General features: G+C 35.6%; 1 protein-coding gene across 5 annotated transcripts in view; it reads left to right on the top strand.

Annotated features, from left to right (window-relative positions):
- Nucleotides 1-13,957, top strand: part of COX10 (cytochrome c oxidase assembly factor heme A:farnesyltransferase COX10) — a 111,142-nt gene extending 97,185 nt beyond the window's left edge. For all 5 annotated transcript variants that reach the window (XM_087955683.1, XM_026667611.2, XM_087955682.1 and 2 more), the window contains 2 exons: nt 1,444-1,676; nt 13,360-13,957. In XM_087955683.1, the coding sequence (XP_087811809.1) occupies nt 1,444-1,676; nt 13,360-13,766 (640 nt within the window). In that variant the 3' untranslated portion in view covers nt 13,767-13,957. The remainder of the gene's footprint in view (nt 1-1,443; nt 1,677-13,359) is intronic.
- Nucleotides 13,958-20,518: the final 6,561 nt, after the last annotated feature.

The following is a 20,518-nucleotide window of genomic DNA, read 5'->3' as shown; positions in this document are numbered from 1 at the left end:
CAAATTGACTGGCAAATTGCCACAGACCCCTTCATGACTTATAATGAACCTTAAGTCCAGTTTCAGGCACAGACACCCACAGTCATTCACCTCTGAGACAATGCTACCAGTCACTGCAATGATCACAGCAGCCTGCCTCCATAAACTTAATGTTTCGCTGTACAGGACCTTCAAGGGTGGCAGATTTCCAACAGGGCTATGACCCTATTTTCTGCTTTCTGTTTCCACTGTAAGAAGAAACTTTGTTTAATTCTTGCTTTTGTGCAACAAAAAAATATGTAACATCTAAAGCAATAAACAGAACTGCAGGATGTTTCTTCTTCGTTGTTAAGAGTCCTTCCTTCTCTTCAGCCCATTCAGCAAAAAATATGATCTTTAACATTTGCTAATGGCTTGAATTGGGGTCAGTTCAGACATCCCGTTAAGGCAGAATCAAATCAATCAATAGGCTTGCCTCCAGTTTGCAAATGATGGATTCACACACAATAAAGCTTGTCATATAACAATATTCTGACATAGTTTACACTGTTGTGTCAAATTAGGTCCCTGTGTTAGTGTTTCACATGTTTTCATTGAAAGCTGTGTATGGTTTTCTTGGCTCCAAAGCTTGTGAAAAAAATGTAATAAACATTGCAATTCACTAAATTAAATTACCAAAATCCACAGTTGGGCTTGTAAAATGGGTCAAATTATGTTTCAGTTTATCAAATTGTTGGCTTGGTCCATTTAATTAAAAGTTAAATTAAAGGCAGACATCCCTTCCTTCTTAGCATTCTAACAAGATTGATACAGAGCCAGTCCTGGGGTTATTTTACGATTCTAAATAAACACTATAAGTGGTCTGTATGAAAGTATAAAAATCCACACCAAATGTTTATATATGTTATTAAAAATAATTTCTTCTGTGCTTTTGAGAGTTGACATGGTTATGGCTGAAACACTAATAAAATCCATAGTTTAGGTTTATAGAGTTTTGATAAAAAAAAATTCAGGACAATACAATTTCAGTGCAGATTTCTATAAAGCAGTGCATGGTTAATTAAAATTTAGTGCAGGAAATATGTCTATAACTATGTACAAGCAGCATCAGAATTTCTGGATGGATGCTTAATGCGTAATACATTTAATGTGAATCACAAATATTTCCATCTATCTATTTAATCTACCTACAGGGATTTACCATATTCCCCATGCTTCCATCGTGCTGTATAAACAAAAGAAAGCAAAGTATAGTAAGGGTGCAATGCATTCTGCTTTTCTTTTTCACCTGCCTGGCAGTTTTGCAGCTTACTTAGTATACCACCAAAGATATACCCTTCTATAGATGCTGATTGTCATCACTGAACTTAAAAATATGAAAAGTTTAGGACAAGAGAAAATGCTTATGAAATCTTAGATCCTTTACTGATACCATCCAAATTCTTTGTTCTTGTTTTAAAACAGTCCTCTCCTTGCTGTCTCCTTCGGAATCTGCTGTGCAGTTCCAGCAATAACCTTGCTGATCCTTGGAGTAAATCCTCTTATTGGTGCCTTAGGAACCTTCAACATTTTCCTGTATTCCTGCTGCTATACACCTCTAAAAAGAGTTAGCATTGTGAATACATGGGTAGGAGCTGTGGTTGGTGCCGTTCCTCCAGTCGTGGGTTGGCTTGCAGCAACTGGTAGTCTGGATGCAGGTGAGTATAAAGTGAACATCCATCACATCATAGAGAAGAATGGGAATTTCAAAAATTCCTTTTTGCTTTGGGATTAGCAAAAAGCAACTGCAGTATATATTGAAAATAAGTGCTTTGTTTCTCATAAGTTTCTTTATTACAAATAAAACATTCTCTTTTTAATCAACACTTGCTGGAATAGCCTTTACATTTTCCAGAATCTACATCTTCCGTATTGAATTCCATAGAACTCCTTGCTACATACTGATATATGAGTAAAAATCAAGAATATCTTTGGTTCAGAAACTCCCAAATATATGTAGAGGTTCTTGGGCAACATACACAGAGGCATGAGACTAGCATCCTAACCTCAGGGTTGAAATCACTGGTGGGTTGGACTAGATGACTTACCAAGTCCCTTCCAACTTTGTTAATCTGTAGTCTGTAAAACACTTCAAAAATTACTTTAATAATAGGCTATTACATCCTGGGAATGGCTCCAGGCAATGGACTTTTTAAATAGTGGGTAATATAATAAAGTCAAAGAAAAAGGGGTAACATGCATATAAACACATGGTTAGCTTGACTTCTGGTTCAAAGCTGATGGAGATCATGGTTTATTTGAAAAAGCTTGAAGGTAGTGCAGTGCTAGAAAAGAATAGTATTGATGATTTGAAGAGATGTACAGTATTTTTGTGGTCATATAAGATTCATCTGTCACTTTAGCTACTATAAGAAGTTGACAGGTATGGCCTGCAAGATAGCTTTCTTTAAATGCTATTTGTTTAACAAAATATTCATCTTGGCAAGATAGGATTGAGAGGTTTCGCCTCATGGATTTGACAAAGGTACCAAGAAGTGAAGTAGATGCTGCCAGATATTTTGAGCTATTTGTACAACATTTACAATACACTTGAATCAAAATGGAAGCAGGTTGCTATTCCTGAGTAGAGAGATGAGATGGCAGAGCAACTTTTCAATTGATCTCTAGAAGAAACCAGGAACTGGGGTTCATGTGATTTAGAAACAATCCTTACCAGAATGTTAGAGTGATTTCCTTGTACCAGAAGTTACACTTAGCCTATGATTTTCAATAGTGCTGTGTTTGGGTATGTCAAAAACCAAGCAAGCTGTTAATGTGCATATCTGTTCTTTGAAATTACCTGTGCCTGATCTCTTCCTGCTTAGCCTTTGCCATCAGCATTTTCACATACTTTAAAATTTTGCTGTCTATTCATTCCTAAGATATGAGCAATCTTTTAGTAGCCAGGAGCTGTGCTTAATTTTCTTTTCTTTTTCTTTTTCTTTTTTTCTTTTTTGAGGCAGTGATGGAGTGATGGTACAAAGTGCATGGGGCAATTTTTTTCTCTTGAGTTTTAGAAAAAGTTGAGTTTATTTACATATATATGTTTAGCCAATTTTAGACTTTACAATTGTTTTCCTGATTTTAAAAGCTGAGACCAAAGTTGGCTTCAAAGGTGACCCACCTATGCCTTTGATATCATGTGAAAATACCTTTTATTGACTTTTCTTGTCCTGTTCCAAGCCAGTCTCACAATGCGTGTACACCAAGTTTACTTGAAAGACAATTTCAAGCCAAGTCAAACAGGGAGATTATTCAAGTACAGCACAGAACAACAAAATCCCAGTTCCTACTGGACTTACTTACTTACTTGCAAAAAAGGATTCAAAAGAGCCAGAATTCAGATGGTGAAGGCAAAATTATAGTCAGGTCATCACCCAGAAGTCCAGGAGTCCAAAGGTAGGTTTACTGTTGGTCTGAGGCAGCAAGAGGGCAGCTTCTACAGGCAACAAGTTCAGTAAACATACGCACAACGTTACAATAACCAAACTGGTTGTTTCCAACAGAGGATTGCTAGTGACAATAGTGACAATTCAGTAGTATCTGCTTCTGCTGTAGACAACAAAAGCAGGACAACCCTGACATGTGAGAAACCATGCAAAATGGCTTTGCATTCTTTGAGCTTCTGCACAATGTAATTGGAGATCTAGGCTCTTCTGGAGGCTCATATTTGTCCAATACCCTCCAGCAATTCCAGGTGTTCCATCTGGTGCAGCAAATAGCATGGATCAGAACCTACAGATGACTGGCATTTCATACCACTGAATCTTCCATATAGAAGTCTTTGGAGAGCATCCATGAAGAAAAGAATGGTTCTCACCATGGTTTTGCAAAGGCAACTGCTCTGGCATGCTGAGCTTTGCAAATTCAGCTGTTTGCTCACATTAAGCATTATTTCTATTTCCATTAAATAGAAATATATCCAATTCGTGCCAGGTCTGTCTCGCATCATTCTTTTATTGTTGTTGTTGGACTTGCAGGCAGTAGCATTCACTCTGGAAGTTGTATTGAATAGCCACTTGCTGACATTTGGTATGCTCTGGGTCTCTTCTATGCAATTTAGTTAAAAGTGTTGATTGCATAGATTGCACATTCTCTCATTGTCAGTTTGGCATTTATATTTTCATTGTAAATGTTGGAATTCCTGTCAAACATAAAGGTTTTAAATGTAAGCAGTATTTCATTGTTTTACATAATTTCTAGGATGGGCAGTACAAAATAAATTGTAAATAAATGTAAAATTACTAATGAATGAAGGGCAGTTCTCATATGTACTCTTACTTCAGGGCTTTGTTTCATAAGAATTCATTCAAAAGTTACTCCAGAAGAGAGAAGAAAGAAAGGATTTTTTTTTTAAAAAAATATTTTTGAAAGACAGATTTTGAATACCTTTGTTAGTGTGGGCAAGGAGACAGAATTCCATGCCAGATTACTGGAATCCATTAGTAGTTCATCATTAATTAGCATATATAACTTTAAGTAAAAAGGCAGAAATACATTTGTGCATGCCTAAAAATAAAGAAAGTGAAGTTCTCTTACTGAAAAAGTAATTCAACAAGGAAGAGAGAATTAGACAGAAAGAAATCCAAGATTTTATTGGCACTTTCTGTATTTTATTTTTTATGGGAAAGGAAATTTGTTTATTCGGTGTGTTAAATCTGGCCATTTAGAGTGAATCATCAATTCGTTTTTCCTTTGGGCAAGAGTTTAATACTAATATATCCTTCTACTTCTTGATTCATGGCATACCATCTAGTCCTCTTTAGTGGTTCTGCAATTCCACGATGAGAATTGTGCTGTAAACCAGAAAATCTAAAAACCAATTTCAATTTTGCAAAGAAAAATGATTAAAAATACAATTAATCTAGGTAGAGAGGATTAATCAAAAGATTAATTTATATATTCACAGACCTCTCCTGAAAGTGAATTTTTTTCATATTAAAGATAAATTGCGATAGTTGAAATATAGCACACGTATTAGTATTTATGAAGAACTTTTCTTTTTTTAAATGTTCCTTTTATCCTTTCACAAAAAGAAAAAATGCAAAGAACAAAATTATGTATCAAAATAAGAGAAATCTCAATTTCTCAATTGCTCTTGTTTATCTAATAACTTGCATTTTTAGTATTATTTTATTTGCTTGGTTTCATTTGGAGAAAAACGTGTAGTGTAGTTTAGGAATTTGAGGCATTTAAATTTATTATGCCTCAAATTCAATCATTATTGCAGTTAATAGACTATCATTAATTCATATGTATAATTTCTTAATGAAAAAACTAATTTTAAGTTTTGGGTATGTTTCTGAGTTACACTTTCATTATTACAATATTACTGTAATATCAGTTATCAGCATCTCAGTGATCCCTGCCTTAATTTTGTAATTTTTTGCAGTCACCCATGTATCCAAATCTTGTCTTTATAAACAACAAGTAGAAATTTAAAATAATAAACTTAATAAGAGAAACCAGAAAAAGACAGGTTGGAACACAATAATCCCTACAGCAAGTATGGCCATCTAACAGTCAAGACTTTTCTATTATTGCCACATTTCCATATGAAAGCAGAAGGTCCTGATAGCCTTGCAAGATGGTGTCTAGTTCCAACTTCCGCAGTGGACTCCAGAGACCATGGAACGTGGCATCTCCATGATGATAAAATGTATCCAATGTGAAACAATCCTGTTTGCAAGAGGGATGTTTGCCAGAGAAGGCTTTATCAGATAAGAGGATTTACTCTGATACAGTGGTGTTGGTGGCATGGAAGATAACAACAGCCTAGCAACTCTGTTAGACATTAAAGACCTACAGTGGCCTAGACCCATTGGTATTACTGGGTCCAAGAATGTTTATCTCAAGGGACTATTTAGTTTATCTCAGATGCCCCACTTCTGCCTTCTATTTTTCCTGAAAGACATCTTGCCCTAATTTTCATTCATTTTCAGATAATTTAAATAATTCCTGGGGCTGTGGAATTTATAGACTGCCTGTATGTACTAATGTTAATCACACTGAGGCTGCTTTTCAAATTGCCTTGACTTTGTAATTCAAATTGGGTCGTAGGGTAGACATTAATTATGTCAGCCCACATCTATTTACAACTGGGGATTTTAAACTGGGCACTTCTTATCAGTAAGTGACAGGTGGCAGATGGATAGGTTTAACAACAAAACACCAAGGGGAAAAGAAAAAGACAATTGTGTGTGTGGCCCTTCCTCTTGGAAAAGCCCTCAACTACCCAGAAGAAGGGTAGTAAAGAAAAACCCCTCACTTTGTTTGGAAGCAATGGCACTAATGAAACTTCAAGTGAAGTTTCCTTCAGTAGGTAGGAAGGAAGATAGATAGACAGACAGTTCATGTTTTGAACCACCTTCAAGCAAAATGTGTAACCGATTGCAAAAAAAGTGGGTGAAGCTTCTTTGCCTGGAGCATATTATGTTGCCATGGGCGAATAGGTGGCAATATAAATTTAATAAATAAATAAAATATTATCCTGGTCTTGGGGAATTATATAGAGAATTAAGTTGCATAGATCTTTAGTAAAACCCTGAAATTTTTTTTATCTTCTTCAAAAATGACAACACCCAAAACATCTTACCCAGTTTAAAAAAAAAGACAAACATCTCAATAGCGATGAATAATAGTAAAAGATTCTTGAAGGCAAAATACTATGCTGCTCATCTAACAAATATAGAAACATATGGATAATGCTTGTAGGCACTTCAGTTGATTCTTCTTTCCCAGTCGTCATTTTGCTGTTGAGATACCTGAGGGATTGGTGCAATCAAAGTCAGGATCTGGTCAATAAATTCATTGTCATCTTCACTGTACACAGCTGTGTTAAGTTCCTAGTGCTTTCAAATAAAAGAAAAAAATACTCAGCCACCCATATGGGACAGCTGCTCCAGTTTGTTCTACCCTGGGTCTCTATTAGAAAGTAATCAGCAGGGGGCACCAAAGTAGTAGCAAGAACAATGAGTTGACTTGACATTAGTGTGTGAGAATAATAGGACTGAAATTGATTTGATTACAGCCTCATTAACTGAAACAATATTATGGAAACATATTGTAAACATGTTATGAATACAACCTTGGATGTTTTTTGAAAATTCTAATTCAAGAGGTGATGAACTCCTGTTTTAATTATTGCATTACTCATCCTCTCTCGTCATCTGCTGTTCACCTTCTACTTATTTTTGTTCAGAGCTCTGCTGCTCAATATTTCCATCCTTTGGGCAAGATAAATCCTTCCATTTGTCAATCCAGGGGAAGTACTCATTTTTCTTCTTGCTCCTTTAAAATCTGTTGTTGATTCAAGAATGGAGGAAGAAAACAACAGCTGTTAATAGGGAAAGGCCCTAGGACATCTAGGGTCTATATCATCCCTCTGGAAAGCATCAAACAATGTGATTACTTGGAAGTAAGTTCCAAGTAGATGTATTTTAACCATACTGGAACCACACAAAATTCAGTATGGTCATAGCAGGTGTTTGATCTCCCACTGGAAATGAATCAGACTTTCACAGAGCTTCTCTTCTTCTTTACATAAGAGATTAAATCACCTAGGTCGTCTACTTTTTTGGAATTGAAGGGGAAGAAGTTATTCCATAAGGCCAGATTTCTAATATACTGATCCTGAAGTCATACTGGATTTAAATCAACCAATAGCCTAGCTATTTTAAAGGATACCTGATTTAAATAATAATAATAAAAACACTCTGAGACTTACTCTGTTCATATAATTATTGGAAAGTAAGCCCCAGTGAACTTGAAGTGACTGATTATTCTCAGATCAGTTTAATTGGAGCTCTTGCTTTAATCATGCTCTGTATCATGGTTCTGATGGAAAAAGTTGATAATTTGTATTCAGGATTAAGCGATACTTAAGTAACTTAGTGATTCTATGGAAGAAAGGAAGGAGTCTGTGGTTAACTTCTATAGAGAATTGGTGCACTCAGGTTTGCTTTGAGGCAGATTAAAAGTGAAATGTCAAAATGCAGCTCATATTTTAAATTCTTCCCATTTGGGGATGTTGCAGTTGTGTTCATACCACAAGCTTACCCCATTATTAACAGAGGCATGGTTTATTCTGCTAATCCAATTTTCTGGGTATCCCTGTCACACTGAATTATGAACTGTCATGCAGGCAAGGTTCACACAAGATTGAAATGTGGCTAAGGTAAATTTGTAGCTCTGTCTGTCATGGAAACAATAGTATGTTTAATTTGGAGAGATAAGAAATTTAAGCTAGTTTGGAGCTGCAAATCAACTAAGGCTAGTGCAAGAATAAACACACATATTTTATTTACTATTTTTGCATGCAATTTCCAAAAGCTCTGAGCATCTGACAAAATCAATTCATAAACAAAAAACTCCCTCAAAAATATTATATTACACTCAGGTTTAATAATTAACAACTATCAAAGCTACCAATAGTAAACAAAATGATGCACTTACTAGTTTCTTCATCCCAACATGCCAACTGGATCTCTCTCTGCAGAGAGCAAAATCCAAAGTATGGCAATAGCAATAAAAATATTCATTTCTTGGATCACATCAGATAATATTTGAATGTAGATGATGGAACTCAGATATTTTAATTGCATCTAATGGGTTGAGCAGTATAGAAATTGCAGTCCCACAGAAACTTGGGTCTGAATCCATGTAGAGGTTTAAAGCCAACATTGGCACCTTAAAGCACTTCTAGAACTCCACTGGCAACCAATGTAGATCTGAAGCAGTAGGTTCACCCAGGTTTATTGGGGTATGCCCATCACTGTTCAGACTGCCACATTTTGTACCAATTGCAGTTTCTAACTGCTTTTCGTGTATGTATAGACTGTATCACAGTGACAATAAATGATATAGCTGTTTTTCTACATTGAAAATAGTCCACGATTGTGCAGCCTGTATGACTTTTGCATGACATGATTTATATCTACTTATATCTCATATAAAAAATCAAAGCAAGATGCCTTTCTTGATGGTGTATATTTCCCAGAGCAAAAACTGTACATTGCTAATCAGGAGAAAGGTATCCTATTTCAGTAGACTAATTTTAATAATAAAAAAGTAGCATGACTTGTTGTATTATATCCATAATCCTTGACCTCAGAAGTCACTTTTTTAATTTAAAAGTATTTTTATAATATCTTTAAAAATTGAATCTGTGAGCTTCTTAGGTCACATTGGATAATTCAGACAAAGCTAAATACTTTTAAGTGGCCATTGTAGTCCATAAAAGAAAAAGCATATCCTTAAATTAGAATTAATGAAAGTTAAAAGTGCTCAGTATATTTCCTTAAGAGTCTGGATCACTGATAAAAGAGGTACACTTTTAAGAGTCTGGGGAGGACTTGGACGAGGGATTTGTGTCCGACACAGAGAGGGGTCCAGGGCTATCTGACTCCGGAGCTTCCAGAATCTGATATCAGCAAGGCAGAGGAATAGGGGGAGCCTGTTCCCAGTGCGTGCTTTGCGCAGAGCTGCCAGAAAGCAAGAATAGTTAAGACAAAAGGGGCGATTCGGGAGTAAGGCTTGGAGATTATTGGCCCCTCCCATAAGACATAAAGGAGGAGCAAAGGGACATGAGCCTTTGCAGGAAGCAGCTTTGTTCATTCTGGTGGGTTTAAACTCTGAAGCCGCATGTTGACTTTGTGCTCCATTTGGCCTTGTACAACTAATTGGCAATTTAGTGGTTGGCAGCATTTCAAGGGAAATAAAGGTGGGTTCTTATCAGCCTTATCCCGAAAAGACTGTGGCAGACTTCTGTTGGACTATTCACAAAACTGTTTGGGACTCATTATGGGCTGTGAATAGCCATTGAAATAAAAGGAGGGTTTTGGGGACTAAGTGTGTGATTGTTACTGTCTTAGGAAGCCTTGATTCAGAACAACAAAGTTTATACATAAATAAGGCTCAATTATACTAAATTTCAATTTCTAGGTTAAATATGAAAAAAATATCTATCTTCCATTCAGCAATGTACAGCTTTTGCTTTGGGAAATATACCCATCAAGAAAGGCATCTTGCTTAGTTTTTTTATATGAATATTATGTAGTTAACATTAATGTTTCTCCTATTGCAAAATGTAGCTAAATTGATGCTTGTTTTCTGATTCTAATATCAGTTGTTCACACCAGTGTTTCTTAAAGTCTACTCTGAGAACCTCTTGGGAGTACCCTCTTAGGGGTACACAAAATCAAAATTTTTGCCAGATATTGAAGATATTTGCAAAAATTTAAAATTGTCACTCTTCTCATTACTTTATTTTGTTAAATACAAATCTGTTTTATTCTTGTGAATAAATTCCTGTTATGCTTTTAAGTTTGAATGCATAAAACTTGTTTGGAACCAGACTTATAAAATTCAGTTACGCTTCTGAGCCTAGTAATGCTTATTAAAAAGTCTCTCATGAAAGACAGATTTTCTGAGACTATTGGGTATCTTTGCTAAATGTTAGTGTCATAAGATCTAGTGTCATTAATATCTAATGTTTTAATATTGTTATTTTTACCTGATTCAATAAATCAATATTGTATGAATCTGATGTTAATGTTTAATATAGTAAATATCAATAAATATAACAAAAGCTCTGTTGGGGTCCTCCATAATTTTTAGAAGTGGGAAGAAGTCTTGAGAAAAAAATAAGAAACACTGATCTAGACTAAGGGAAATTAATTTATTTAGTTTCTTATAAGCTAGGATGATCTAGGATTTTTACCAAAACCAATTAAAACACCCATCTAACCCTCTAAACAGAGATTCTTAAAGACTGGATTTAAACTTCAGAATACCTACGTTATCTTACATAACTAGTAAAGTCTTAGGCATGTATTCTCTACCACCAAGCACACATACTTTCTCCTTAAGTATATCAACTGGCTCCTAGAATGTGGCTCCTAGAAGGAATTTTAAAATTCCTTCATATTATTCAGAAAGAATTACCCAAATTGTGTGTTTAAAAAAACTTTTTTGGTAGCTAACGCAATAAACATTGCCTTTAGAAACATTGCCTTAGTAATAAGACTTCCAACATCTGTTTTTGAGCTGATATTGTTACCATTTAGTGTTGACTATACAATGCCTAGTTGGCTGTCTCTGTTATATGCATATGAAACCAGAAACCAAGACTTTGAAAGAGGTAGCAAATTGGTTTGAAGTTCCAGTTTGGTAATTGTAAATCATACAAAGTTGAACGAACCAAAGTTTTACATTCCAAGACTTTTTGCAAAACATTACCATGAGATTCCATTCAGATATATGTATGCAGACATAACTATAGTTAAAAGATTTTTTTTGTGTGCAGTTTATAAACTGGTCTTTAACAGAATGAGGAATAGCTACTTCTGATGTGGAAGGGATTAGCTTAAACAGTGTTCTAGTCCAAATTTGCAGATTCTATTTTTAATACAGGCACATAGATTATAACAGGAAAAAAATGGCTTGAGTAGTGGAGCATAATATATTTTTAATAGAAACTGTAGATCAGAGAATTATTAGCCACAAAAGAGTGGAAGGAAGTACATACCATGGCAAAAATATTGCTCAACATCATTAGAGCAATTTCTCCATTCTCTTGTGAATAAAACAGATATTCCTGTTATGCTTTGAAATTTGAATGCATAAAATTAGTTCATAACTGGACCTGTGAAATTCAGTTAAATCTCTGGGTCTAGTAATGCCTATTAAAAGTTTCTCATGAAAGACAGGTTTTCTGAAGAGAGTATTAGGTGTCTTTACTAAATTTTAGAATCATAAGATTCAATCTTTTGAAGCATATGATTTTGAACATGGACTGTAATTATAAAATATTTCATAATTATTGTGACAATTACAGTGCCCAAGTGCCTGAGCTCTTATTCTAGGTCGGTTTCTCGTTTTCCCTTTAGTTTTTGCTTTTGCATCAAGTTTTAAAGTTGTCCAAAAATAGATAACTCACAAACAGAATAAATAGACCCACATTGTAAATAATTAAGGTTCTGTATGTTTAAACCCCGTACTCTTGATTTGTATAGAGCAACAATTTCTATAGAGCAACAATAAAGTGCTATGGCACATGGATTTTGTAGTGGTGAATGGTTACATGCTTATCCACACTTATAGCATATTCGGCTGTACATTGTTATACATCTAAATTACATGGCTACCACAAGATCAATTTCATGCATTTCTGCTTAATAAACCTGCACCAGAAACATGGCAAGGTAATATTCAGGTGCCATTTTATTTAAACTACTTCTATACCTCTTGAAAGCAGAATGATTGCTTTTGGAAAATCGGCAGCCACTTTGCCTGATTGTGTAGGGTGTACAGAAACGATCAGAGATAGGTAATCTTTCAAATAGTCATGAAGAGCTTTATAGCCATAACCAGCTTCTTGGGTTGTACTCAGAAGAAGCCAATTGTCAACCAGGAGATCTCACAGAGAAAAGGTATCACACGAACATAGAAAGGCATGCTTGTTACCGCCTGAGCTTCTGAATTCGGGACCAGTTGTAGCTTTCAAAAAGTCTTCAAGGCTTGCCACGTGTAGAATGCATTGTAGTTGTCCACTTACAAAATGACTAGGGTATAAATGGTTATATAGAATGTTTTTCATTCCAAGAATTTTGCAGCTCTTTTGTAAGATATGATGACTGAGTAAATTGCACTTTTCTGAGTTAAGATGTGAAAAGTAATGCTTTATTTTCAAATAATTCCATTTTATTAATAAACATTGTAATTCGTTTATCCAGAGAAATCACTGCTAATGGTGAATTCTAACCAGAGAATTCCTGTGAGCAAAAATTGAGTGGGAGGCCACCTGAAAATAGAGTTACTAAAATCAAGGATTGGCTAGGGGTTGTTCATTCTGAGAAAGTTTTGTTCATTTTTTAAAATATTTCATACATCATGCTAATAGCAATAATAATACATATAATACATAACACATACAACATTTGGTCATCTGTCACCTGATTTTATGACTTTATTGCTTTCACATACAAAGCAAGTACTTAGAGGTTACATGGGCAAACTACATAAACTGTTCCTTACAGCTGCATTATGTATACCTTTCACTGCCTTGGAGCAAGAGTATGTGATTTCTGCATCTGCAAATGATTTACTAGTTATATAAAATAACAAACAGAAATTTCAGCCAAGCTGTTGTTGTTATTGTTAAAATTTGCTGTGGCCATTAACTCCAGAAGACTTTGGGCATTAAAAATTTTAAGAACAGAATAATAAAACATTAACACCCAGACTAAAAGGCAACTCTAGCAATAAAGTTTCTGTTATTGAAATAATCCATTTTAGCCACTGCATGAACAATTGAATACTTTACATTTCTCTTTGTTGCAGGATCACTAGTGCTTGGAGGAATTCTTTACTCCTGGCAGTTTCCTCATTTCAATGCCCTGAGCTGGGGCCTCCGTGAAGATTACTCCCGAAGTGGTTACTGCATGATGTCTGTCACTCACCCTGCACTGTGTAGGCGAGTGGCTCTGCGTCACTGCTTTGCCTTAATTGGACTCGCGTCATTGGCTCCTGTCCTTGATGTCACCACATGGACTTTCCCTGTAATTTCTCTCCCAATCAACTTATACATTTCCTACCTTGGCTTTCGTTTCTACAGAGATGCAGACCGTGCCAGCTCAAGGAAGTTGTTTTTGTGCAGCCTCTGGCACTTGCCATTGCTCATTTTTCTTATGTTAGCCTGCAAGAAGTCACTGGCCCATGAGGACAAGCCAAAGCAATCTACCACCTGAGATTAATTGCCTCATGTTGAAAAAGTCATGTGTTTTGAAATTAAAGATGGCTTCAGAAGCTTTCCTTCCAAATGGACAGTTTTGATTAATCATGGCAGATGGAAGAAGTTGGTGTTGATATGGTCTGAATTATTGCTGTCCAATAAACACAGTGTTTATTATTTTCAAATTAAATAATTTTATTTCAGGCACTTTCATGGCTCTTGGGTTTGAGTACTGTGATTATTATGATTAATTTATTTTACTGCTACCCCACCTCTTCAGAGGATCCCAGAGTACTGCAGAGAAAATATTTTATAAAGGTAGATGTTCAATAATAGCATAAAGAATTACACCCTAATATTCTTTGTAATGTGTTGTACTATAGCTTTGTAAGACCATTATGCAAAAGTTAATTCCTTTTGTGACAATATCGTATCTGAGATAACTATATCTATCTATAAACCTAAGCTATACTTGTCCCATATTGGGACAAATGACCTACTGTTTCTTGAACCACTATGTTTGGACAGCTATAAACTGCTTCCTATACAAACCTGCTTTTAAATGACCTGTTTTGTCCCAATACAACAATGTTATATTGTATGAATGAAACAGCCACATTTCCATTTGCTTCTGCCTTCTCTGATATTTTGGGACTAATTCCTCCCTATTATTTATATATTTTGAAAGACAAATATATCTCTTTGCTCAAATGATTCTTAAGATGGTTTGACTAGCAAATGTTATGTCAGCTATCTTTACATAAAACTTATTAATTTGCTTGTACAACAGAAGGTATTGACTGACAAAATGGTTCCAGGCCAGATTGATCAATACATCATATTGCATAAGTTAGTGGAATGTGGTGGCTTGACGGCTTAATGAAGTGAGTTCTGCTGCTTGCTCCCCAGTTTCTGCCCACCCAGCATTTCGAAAGCATGCAATAGTGCAAGTAGATAATTGGGTACCACTTCAGTGGGAAAAATCTCATTGCGTTCATGTGTGCGGAGAGCAGAAGCCAGTGTTGGACCTGGACGGATGTGAGGCAATGCAACACGAGGCAAGAGGAGACCAGCCGAATAGCCTGGAAGAGGCAGAAACCTGAGCACTACTAGTCAGCTGGTGTAAGCCAGTTTGCCCCCTGCGCTAAAAGGATAGGCATGCAAGAGCTGAACAGAATGAACTACCGCAGTAATTTTAAGTGGTCTGGACTGCATTGTGTCTAGCATTTGTAGATTTCTCTGACACTGTATGCCATATGCTAAATAAATAAATCACATAACATGATAGAAAAATATTCCAATTACCCAGGAAGAACTCTTTATACCACTTTTATTTGTTTAAGGTTGGCTTTCAATTAAAATTCCAAAATGAGGCTTTGGAGGAAACTGAGAGCCCCTCTATAAATCAATTTTTATCAAGATTGATCATGATGCTGTTTGAAAACACATCTTTTCATACAGGTGTATGAAAACTGAAGGACTGTGCTTCAGTTCCCATTCTGAAGAATATTAAGCAAGGGCTATTTTTAACCCAACTTGACTTCTATTTAGTTTTTACACTGGTTCTGTTGTAAAAACTCTGCCTAAAATTGAGGTTCATCTCTTGGGTGCTAAACAACAATCCTTTTCCATTTTACAATGAGCTGCTGATGTCTAAACCTTTCACTAGTTCAGACAATGCTCTTTAGTGAAGTTTCCAAGCCTTTGTATAATGTCACAAGGAGGAACTTGAAATGAGGAAGAACTTGAAATAACTACTTTTAAAAAAAAGTGATTCTATCTACTAATTATTATACAAATTGCAATTATATATGGAACATCCTCAGTTTGAACAGTCAAATATATTTAATACTTGGAATTTACTTTCAGTCTTCCACTGTGAGATTGGAAATACCAATCTCATATTGTAACTTTTCAATTCATACTCGAGAAGGTTTCCTATTGTTATAATGAATTTTCTCAGATATAACTGCAATACAATAATTTTATTTTCACTCCTCTTTGCTTTGTTTAGTGCAAAGGTGCTGAGCTAACTGATTTTTATGCAATACAGAACATTTGTGCTGAGCTTCATTCACAAGAAGTCAATTCTGTTTAAACTTGGTCCTTGGTATCAAAATGCTACTTGGCTCCCACATTGAGCCATTTGATTTTTTTAATAAAAATTGCTAGTAATCTTATGAACATTTTGCTCATCTAGTAACAGCATATATCTTTGGCACTCTAGAGTTACTACTTTTCATTTCTATAAACACATTTTCTTGCTGCCTGGAGTAATATTGTTTTCCTAGGAACAAAAGCAGGGAAGATGACTTCCACTAAGGAGTATCACAGAGAATCAAATGTCTTATTAGCAGTGGCACTTAGACTTTTGGTAATGCTTCAGTGTTTACAGCCCTCTCTAAGTTGTTTACAGAATCAGCATATTTCCCCTAACAATCTGGGTTCTCATTTTACTGACCTTGGAAGGATGGAAGCTGAGTCAACCTTGAGCCAATCAGAATCGAACTGCTGGCAGTGTGGTGCAAGTTGGAATGCTAAATGGAGGGGATCATCTGAGTTTGGCAATGGAGAAAACATTTTGAACCAATCAGAAATAACCTTAGGGTGAAACCTTTTGAAGGATTAACCACAGAAACAGAAGCTTGCTCACTTTATAAGCCAGCCTTGTTTATGACTTCAATATGTTATGAGTACAAAATAGTTTATACCATAGCATAATTTTAATTGCTATTTTAAATATCATCAAGTCTCAATATTCCCAATACCATCTATAGACTTTAAAAATATAAACATATGTTTCTTAATTGTCTGTAAAGTGTGATACAAACCAATAAAAAACAGACAGAAATTTTACTTAGTTTCATCTACACCTTCATTTACTCTGCAGCATTTTCCAATGTAGGGTCCAGAATTAAAATAGCTATACTTGGTCATACTATATCTAAGTCACTTTTTTGCACTCATTTATATACATAGAAATTAAATCAATCTAATTTAAAGAGCAGTCTTAAGTCCTGCAATAGTATCCCAGAAACCATGTAACAGAATGGTCTCTTCTTCCAAGGAGAGACTATGGTTTCAATGGGAGAAAACTAATAATGGACAATGTCTCCACCCATACTGAATGGAGTATGTGTAGTAGCAACAATAGTATTTGCCTTAAATTAAGAAAGTGAGAAACTACATCCCTGGCGCACAAACCTAAAGTATCTGCACTGTCTCCAATGGATTATGTAGTTCTCCTCAACTCGTTTATGCCAGACTACACACCATTATTAGAGAGCAAAACTAATCCACTCACTTTAAACAACCAAAATCTGAATAGAAGACATAGTACTGCTGAGGCACAGCCATGACATGATGTTATCACCTTACTATTTCATGAAGAAAAGCAACCTCAGTTTACTATGTTTAATACACTACATTTCTGTGCAAAGTTTCTCCTTAATTTGAATAACTCTGGTAAATGTGGTAAGCTCATTAGCAAAATAGTTACAGTACATTGAAGTTTCCCGACATCAATTACCCATTACAGAATACTGATTTCACTAACTAATCAGATACCAATAAAAAAATCTGAATGCTTTCAAATATAACTAAGCATTCTGTAGTTTCAGTGAAAAGTGCCAGGCTGAGATTATGTTTCTTTTCTTGCCTGTTTTCTTTTTGCCTGGAATGCGGGTGAGGCGACTTTTGTTGTGCAGAACCTAAGACCAACTGGATGAAGCAGTGATTTTTCATTCCTGGTTCTTAATATTTCCTATTGGCAGAAATGTACACAGTCATCGATCACTTTTAAATGCTTTTGAGGGCTTGGGGGCCTGAAAATGACAATTTGGGTTAGTGGAAGTTTGGATGTGCCTCTAGAGAAAATTTTAAAACAGGAAGTGCCCATTGTATTGCTCATTTCATTCAGTGTGTGCATTTATTTTATTTTATTTTCTCTCATTTTTCTGAAGAAACTAAATGAAAATGGAAGTTCCACTTTTGTAGAAGTTTCCTGAACACCAAATGTTTATAGCAACATGGGAAAGACTCCTGTCCAAAATCCTGGGTAGCTACTGTCAATCATCCAATCTAATGCCTTGTCCATGTGTTGGGTTATAAGTCCCATTAATAGGAATGGTGGTAGAATTATCAAAGCCTAGTAACATACAATTGGAAGAAGCCACTGTGGCCATAAACTCCAAGACTCTGCTCAGGGCAGATATCCAGTTTAAAGCATCCCATTCCATCCATGAGTTATCTTCAGGTAAGATGACTCCCTATAAATTTAGAGAGAGAGAGATGATAGATGATAGATAGATAGATAGATAGATAGATAGATAGATAGATAGATAGATAATAGATAGATAGATAGATAGATAGATAGATAGATAGATAGATAGATAGATAGACAGACCTTGATAACCAACTAGCCCTTGTTTATCTCACTGTAATAACTCAACAAGCCATTAGCTTTAGGAGTATCATGTCCCATATTAATACTTTCTGAAAAAATACACTAAACTAACACATTTATTATGGTATTATCATTACATCTGTATTTTATACCTAGGGAAATTGGAATGCCAAGAACCAAGCTCCATTAATCACCCAGTGAGTATATTAAGTTGTAGGCAATTTGTAGACAAGTTGGTTCCAGGAACCTGCATGTTGTTAATTAAGGCCAAAATGTGACCACTTCCTCTAATCTATCTAACACTTCATTTTAATTCTTTGGGAGCATTAGGGAGGTTTGGCTACTTCAGGATTCTTGTTTGGTTTTCACAAAAAGAAAAAAAAGAAAAAGAAAACATATTTTCAGCTGAACTCTGGATCATGAAATGGAATGAAAGACGAATTCCTTTTGCCTGCAACTAAAAGACTGGATGGTGTTGAAAGTAGGGGAAACAGTTACAACAGGAGATCAAACAAAGTGATCTGGATTTATTTAAGTAAACTTGGGAGCAATGTGGTGTTATGTATTATAATGGAAAATAAGAAAATGAAATTTGACAACGAAAAGCATTCAACATGACACATTGGAAACGAATACTAAATGTATAATTACCAAACGGGGAGGAAGATTGTCTAAGTTCTAGCATTACTGAGAAGAAATTAGAAGTCACAGAATAAATCTGAAGTGAAGCTTGCAATATAGTATTTCTTGGAAAACAACACAAACTACTTGCAGTTGTTTCAACAGCATTCCCGCTTGCCAGACAGGAGAAGATAACAGTGTTATTTGATTTGGCACAGATGAGGTCTCAAGTGCAGTCTTGGGTCCAGTTGTGGTCACCGTATTGAAAAAGAAGATTAAAGTAAAAAGGGGAGAGAGCTGACATTATGGAATATATAAGACGTAGAAAGAGAAACCGGGGAACCTCAAAAAAGGGATGAAGAGACCAATCAGAGCTCTCTCCTGTAGTTAAAGCACTCTCCATTCCATGGAAGTTTTATTTGAAGCATCTGAAGAAGATAGTGGCAAAACACAAAACATGGTGCTTTCACTAATGCTTTTTTTTTTTTTTTTTTTCGTTTCTTGCCTGCAGTGGTTCATTTCAGATAGGAAGTAGGCATCACAACCATTCCAGTGACATCATAATATTATACATGGCTGCTAATTTTAACATTTGATTTGTGTTCAGACTGCTGCATGCCCATTTAGAAAAAGGATGCAATTTAAATGTAAAAAGTGTGTGTGTGTGCACGCACACATGCGGGCACAGATTTATGGGCCAAAGAATTCCGATCATTTCCTAGGTGCTTTTCCAGAAGAGCTTATGCCTCCCAGTGTAACAATTCTGATCTAGACTGACTGATGGATTGATTTAGCAAAACAAAAAAACAAAAACCTTCCTACACTCTAAGCTGAAAAGTTCGTGCCAATGAATCTTTCTTGGCATAAAAAGCCAGATCCCAGTGTCATTCCATTCTTTCCTGATCTGCCAGTTTCTTATTTGTAAGAATCCTTCCAGGATATTTTGAATGAAGTATGCAGCATCTCATCATAAGATTGGAATAAATGAGTTGTTGGAAAACTCTGTACTATTGAAAGAAAATTACTCGGAGAAGCTGTAGAATGTCCAGTCATAAAAACATTTAAGGAGGAATGGGCGAAGCTGACTCTGATATTCTAGGAATAAGATTGGGTGGGTGGTTTTCAAATTATTTTCTCAAAGCAGAGCGATGTATTTGCTTTATTGCCATTCAGTTTTGCTTGAAGAAATGTCAAATTTGACATAAACAGACTTAAGCACTTTTTAAAGATGAAGGACGATTTGCTATGGTAGTCTTAATGAGCTTCAAGCAGCAATATGCTAGCCTTGCATGGAACGAATTTAAATGAAACATTGAAGCCGCTTTTCCTTCCTGCCCACTTCAAAAGGCTGTGGTAATGTGTCCTCCGGGGTCTCCCTCACTGCAGGATCCAACAGGAGATGTGAAAACATCTGCTCAAGCCAGGCTGGAGCCTTTTCAGCCCCTGTTTTCCCCTTGCTAATAATTGTCTATGTTCTGTCATCTAGAGAGGCTATGTTGTATGTTCTCTCCCTGGTATTCTAGTGCTAATTTGTTTGGCAAAAAAAAAAAAAAAAGAGGCTAAACAGATGAGAGCCATTTGGTTAAGTTGTACTTCATTTGTTAGGAAATGCAAAGGCTTCTTGGAAGGATATTAAATATTATCTTAGCTATTCCCCAACACTTCATATTTCAAAAGACGCAGGGCAGTGGAGAATTGCACTCCATAAATCAACCTAGATCTTTAAAAAAAGAAAAAGAAAA

This window comes from Notechis scutatus, chromosome 2, assembly GCF_049901735.1.
Source record: "Notechis scutatus isolate UNSWTSFEM ecotype Mainland chromosome 2, rNotScu1.2, whole genome shotgun sequence".
NCBI classification, from domain to species: Eukaryota; Metazoa; Chordata; class Lepidosauria; order Squamata; family Elapidae; genus Notechis; species Notechis scutatus.
This window is presented reverse-complemented; position numbering and strand designations above follow the sequence as displayed.